Genomic DNA, 6,044 nt, shown 5'->3' with positions numbered 1-6,044 from the left:
AAGTAAAACTTTTAGAACAATTATCCAACAAGAAGTATATGCTGCCTTAAAGCTGCAGACACAATTCCTATTCTGACTGCATAAGAAAAAGAAGCTGAAAAAATAATCACCAGTTTAGGGGGTCTGACTATAAACTGGATAAACTTTCTGTGAAAACAGTGCTTGGAAACATCTGATTCCTTTTACATCTGTGGAAACTGGGAATAACTCTGCTTGCTTTTACTGAGTAGGAGACTAATAATCAATAATAGCATGGCTTAAGCCCAATGACAGTAATCTTTATTTCAGGTTTTGATTGAGCAAGCATAGGAACATTCTTCCTGTGCTGAGACCAGGCACACAGGACCTCCCACCACTCTGGTAAATAAATTATAGAAGCTGTGTGATACAGTCAGGGTAGGCTGGTCCCCTCTCTTCAACCTGCACCCACATCCACTTACAGGTGTCAGCACCTTCCTTACCACCTTTGTGAGCTTCCCTGGCAACACAGAGACAGGGCAATAACCACAGGAGCTGTACTAGGAACTCCTACTTCATGCAGCTGCTGCCCACTTTTTAGACAACCACCACTGACAGAGAAACATCAGCTCTGGCTTCATCCCCTGGCAGAGCTGAAGTTGTACTCTTGAGGAGCCCCCCCTCCCACTGCTCCTCAGAGGCACACACACAGGCATCCAGCCCTGCAGCACCCACAAGTGTCAGCTCTGCCTGAGCTGCAGCAGACACCAGCAGAAGAGCAGGCAAACATTTCAAATTGCCATACAGTTCATTTCCACAGACTGGCTTGGCTCAGTCTTGGCAAGCATGGCCAGGCTACCTCTATGTAGCAGTTGTCCTCGGGCTCGTACAATTGTCACTTTTTTCTCATTCCTTCTGTGGTTTTCCCTCAACAGTTCTTAGTGTTTTAACTGCAGGTGCCAGTCTGGAACACTCACTGTGAATGGTGTCGGTGTCAGAATCAGAACAGGTGTTATCCACAAAAAGCAGAGGTGACAACTTGACCAGGAGCTCCAGAGGCTGTGCTGTTTTCTTTCCCAAGTTCAGCCCAATGCCATCCTGTGATTCTCCTGAGCCACAACTCCTACCCACTGCATGCCTCATCACCTCTTCATTTTCCCCTGCATTTCCAAGTTTCCTCAACTAGTTGTGCATGTGGCACTGAAAGTCAGTATTTGGTCTGTTACTGCTGCTCCCTTGCATTCCTTCACCATCATAATTAAATCTGTTAGGCTTCATCCCCATTGCAGTTCTTTCTCTGACGTTAAAACCTTGACAGTTCAGTTCTGACAAGTGCAGCAGCTGTTCATCTCTGCTGGTATTTTCATGTTTGCTATCACAAGACAGCTCTTTAGAGTTGAGGATGCAAAGACTGCCATCACTGGTCTGTGTGACATTCTCACTAGAGGTTAAACCTGGGACAATGCTCCAGTCCAAACCCTGTACAATCAAACCGACGTTGTCATCTGTCCTCTGGTCAGGGTCACAGACTATTGTCTCTGGAGGTGTTTCTCTTGGGTTGTTGTACAAAAGATGAATAAAAGGTTCATATAGAGACTTACAGACAAACTCACTGTCATTGTCACAGTATGTACCATTACATTTAACTGAATTATTAAAAGGTTGATAACCAAATGGTTGAAGTCCAATAGGGAAAGAAATTATGCTGTCTCTCTTTTGAACATTTTGATATGTTATTTGCTTATGTATTTCTTCCTCTGGTAGGAAAGCTAAAGCACTGTCATTTGCACGTGTGGAGAAAGGTGGAAGATCAGTATGTTCTGAGTGCGAGTTTTGAAAATCAAGCTCATTGCAGGGAGATCTGTACTTTGTGTAACATGACTGATTGCTAGGGAGCTGATAAATTTTCTCTCTGCAGCTAAGTTCTGGTGTCTCTGAAAACTCTGTCAAAGGTGGTGCAGAGCACATATTTTTATAACACAGGGGCAGATTACTCTTAGCCATAGACTGAGATATAGAGGCATCAAAGCTCTTATATGCAGAGCTACTTGGTTCCTTGAATGCAGACACAAGAGTATCAAAGCTCTTGTAGGCAGAACCAGAGGGCTCCATGGATGGAGATACAAGGATGTCACAGCTCTTGCAGGCAGAACTACAGGGCTCCATAGGTGGTGACATAAGGATATCAAAACTCCTTTGTGTAGGGTTGCTTATTCTGTCTTTACTGGTCCCAAAAGATGGTTTATTTGGAGATTCCTGGATCAGAACACATGCGTCATGCTGACTGTCAGAACTGCACAGGAAAAGGCTTTGATGAACTGTGTGTTGAAGATCTCTTGCATCCAGAGAAGCAGAATTTATACTAGAGCTATGGTAGCCAGATTCAAAGGATTCTTCTGATTGTCCTGACTTCTTGCTGGCTGTACTACAGTTGTACTCATTTTGAGAGGCTTTTGTGAAAAGTGAGACTGTATGAGATGTATCACATGGCCATTGACTCTGGGCTACACCTTCTCTTGGACTTCGCAGTGATGGATTTACTGACTCAAGTTTCCCAAAGTTTCTGTTCACATCTATGAGGATGTCTGGGTCTCCACTGTCTTGCACATTGTCTTCATCTGCCAGGAGCTCAATAAACATGCTAGCTAGTGCATCGTTGTGTTCAGTATGGTCTTTGAAAGCATTACACTCAAAAGGCTCAAACATAGTAATATGGTCACTAGTAGTCTCTTCTTGGGTGTCAGCCTTAACGTCTGTTAAACATTCACAGATTTCTATAGACTTTTCAACCAGAACTGTCTCAGGGATTAAATCTGCACTGGTGCCTTTTGGAAACCACTCTCCAGGCTTGCTGTGGCAGCTGCAAGATTTCTCAACATTTTTGATGTTATCTTTTCCCTTGAAGCTTTGGCTTGACAAACTTTGAGCCAGACACTTTGTGCAACTTCTGTTTTTGGAAGTTAAAAGGACAGTTAATGTTTATGTAATAGGAAACTACTTTATGTTATAAAGCAGAGGGTTGGTTTCTTTTAATTTTATCTTACTTACATTTGGTTTTCCATACAGCTGTGCTTTAAGTCATGGAAAGGGAACTTAATTTCATTGACGTAGCACAAAACTGAAAACTAATAAAGACAGAAGTAAGATTTAGGACACATGTGAATTGCATTTAGTATCCCCTGCAGTAGCCAGACAGTAGCATTCATTACATGACCTACTTCTGGTGACCAGGTAAAGTTATTTTTTGCAAATCTTTAAATTACCTTGACATTTTTAACAACCAAATGGCTCTTTGCTGGGTCTGGGATTTGATCCCACCATTCTTTCTTCACTCTGCATGGGAAGAATTAGAATTGTTTGCTTTAACTGCAGTTAGGCTTTATAGTGTACAGTTTTCTTTTCTCCCCCTTAGCCATCTGCATTAAATTGCAGCAACAATAAGTGCTTGCTCTGTACACCCCCAAGTGCTGTTTTTCATTAAACTAGTGCAAAGGCAATTATATGTTTGGTGTGTGACTGCTCTGCACAACCACAGTCACATGGTTTTGGTGTGAAATAGATAGCACTCCAATTTCACATTACCCCTAAAAAAATTTAAAAAGAAATACATATATTTAACCATGACTACTGGAACTCCAGCAAAGACTGGACCCCAAAATGGAAAAATCCCAAACTGCAGCCTGCTTTGGAAACTTTAATAAGCCCATTCTAGTAAGATTAATAGAGAATATTCAGTTATTCAGAATAGATATTCAGAAAATGACAGAGTGGAACTAGTTTGTGACAGCAAGATGAAGGTGCTAAGGAAAAACAAAATCCTAGATTCCTGTACTACCAGACACTCAGATAATAAATAGCAATACTGATACATGTGCAAATTACCACTCTATAAAACCTTTGAACAGTAATGATACATACTTGGTAAAACAGAAGTAACAAATTACAGATACTGCCATGATCAGTATGCAGGATACAGGAACAGCCATCTGCAGAATGTCCTCAGCTGTTACTTGGTAATCTGTTAAAGAAACATACACATTTACATGTGTATATAAATACAAGTACTGACAATAGCAAATCCATTGCTCTTCTTTTGCTCTCTCATTAAAAACTCCACTTCTCTGGAGGATACAAAATAAACCCTCCAGCAGATAAAAACCAGAACATACACAGCTACCAATGGTAATGGTGGTTGGCATGTCTGAAAGGCCAATGCAGGCACTGCAGTCAGTTCCCATGAATGTTATGAGCTGGGAGAGTCAACACGCACTGTGAAGCCATTTGTCAGCTCTCAGGGACAAACCTGTCACACAACTCCTAAAATGGCATTATCACCTCCACTGCAGTGCACCTATGCTTCTTGTCCTCTCTGCTGCTCTCCAGAGACTTCTCAGCCCTCTAGCAGTTAAAGCATTGCTTGATTTGCAGCCTAAGTATCTCTTGTTCATTTATACCCACTTGCCCCTGCATCAAGGATATTCTTTAGTTTAAATATCTCTTCTCTTTCTCTGCATCTACTTCATGAAATATGTATAGAAAATAAACACATCCCCTTTCAGCCTTTTTTTTTTTTTTCCCCACAAGGGTTAAACAATGCAACTTCCCTTGCTCTTCTCTTCCTTAGTTTCTGCACTTGCCTTTTTACATTTAATCTACTTGGAAGCCTTTACAGATGTATCCACAATACTTTCAAAGGGATGAAGATAATGGTTCTGTAACTCTTATCTCAGAGGAGCAGCAGGGTGTGTGAGATATGGTTTACAAATCTATACCATCCTTTAGCAAGCTGCTATTTATGACAACACTTACCACTGTGAAATTCAACTTCCTCACTCCATTCACTCCAGTAGGCTGGGTAGTCTGTATAGTTACACCTTACACTTGCAACGTAATCATACCCTCTCCTCAGGGAGCTTGCAGTAATTTCAAAGCTTTTTGCCTGGTAGTTGATTGCTTTTACAGAAACCTGAAAAGAAAGTGAGAAAGTCCACCTTGATTTTTTTATGAGGTGAAAGGTTAGTGACAGCAATTTAATGACAACAGTGTTGCATGTTCCACCTAGTCTGCCATGTGTGATACAGCACTTTGCTGTTATGAGCAGCTGGTCTTTCTGACATGCCACCACCCATGTTCTTTCCCTACCAGAAACAGCCCAGCCCTCAAGCACAGGATTGCTCAAGAGAGTGTGTGAAATGCCTCAAGGATTCCAGGAAGCCATGAGCAGCCTTCAGCTTCCTGGTGTCTAAAGAGAAATGAAGTTCTGGAAACAGAAGCACTGCATTTTCAGTCTCTGCCCTGTGTGCTGTGAGCAGCAGTCAGAAGAGTTTCAGTCCTTTCAGGCCCAACTGAAGTCCACTGCAATGTATGAAGTACAAAGCAATGCAACCTGTGGCACATGTGGGATGAGGGACATTGTGGGACTTGCCCTTGCTGGCCCTTACACCATTGCTCATGACTTTTTTTCCCCAAGACTTTTCAGAGGACTTTTTAAACCTGAAAGCTCCAGAGAGACAGAAAATAAACAGACTGGCTCTTACCTCTGCTGGGTGCTGTTTCCTCCAGTATTTCACTTCATAGATGACTGGCTGTCCAGAGAGCATGGACAGAGGAGAGTAACTCTCCTCCCAGATCAGATTGAAATTACCATTTGCAGTTTTCTTGATGGCAAGATTCCTGGGGGCCCTTGGCTTAACTGTATGATGAAAAATACAATCAAGGAGATGTGGCAATGGCAAAGCACTGAAGAAAACTAAAGACAAACATTCACCAGAATCTCAGAGCAAGCAATGCATTTGGGCCTTTTCACAACACTGTAGTACATGGATAAAGAGGCAAAACCACAGCAACTGCAAGGCATTAATTAACAAGCACTGCATCTGACTGGGGGTGTAATTCCACTAGCATGAAAAATGTATGAATATGACAGAGACAGGAATGGTAGAAATTGCATAGAAAATGGATAGCCTAGTGTTCTTCTAGAAACTGTAAGTAGCACATTCCTATTTATCCTCAAATTGCACATCCACAAGTAAAATGCAGTAAAGCACACCTAAGCCCCCAAAACTGCTGCTGGCTGGCAGCTGAGA

General features: G+C 42.0%; 1 protein-coding gene across 2 annotated transcripts in view; it reads right to left on the bottom strand.

Moving 5' to 3' along the window:
• Positions 1 to 257: 257 nt before the first annotated feature.
• Positions 258 to 6,044, bottom strand: part of IL4R (interleukin 4 receptor) — a 13,508-nt gene continuing 7,721 nt past the window's right edge. For both annotated transcript variants that reach the window (XM_030459602.1, XM_030459603.1), the window contains exons 5-10: positions 5,496 to 5,650; positions 4,768 to 4,924; positions 3,877 to 3,976; positions 3,222 to 3,291; positions 3,007 to 3,083; positions 258 to 2,905 (exon numbers count right to left, since the gene is read on the bottom strand). In XM_030459602.1, coding sequence (XP_030315462.1) covers positions 1,141 to 2,905; positions 3,007 to 3,083; positions 3,222 to 3,291; positions 3,877 to 3,976; positions 4,768 to 4,924; positions 5,496 to 5,650 — 2,324 coding nt within the window. In that variant the 3' untranslated portion in view covers positions 258 to 1,140. The remainder of the gene's footprint in view (positions 2,906 to 3,006; positions 3,084 to 3,221; positions 3,292 to 3,876; positions 3,977 to 4,767; positions 4,925 to 5,495; positions 5,651 to 6,044) is intronic.

This window comes from Calypte anna, chromosome 14 (assembly GCF_003957555.1).
Source record: "Calypte anna isolate BGI_N300 chromosome 14, bCalAnn1_v1.p, whole genome shotgun sequence".
Taxonomy (NCBI): domain Eukaryota; kingdom Metazoa; phylum Chordata; class Aves; order Apodiformes; family Trochilidae; genus Calypte; species Calypte anna.
The sequence above is the reverse complement of the archived record's forward strand: the minus strand, read 5'-3'. Positions and strand labels throughout refer to the sequence as shown.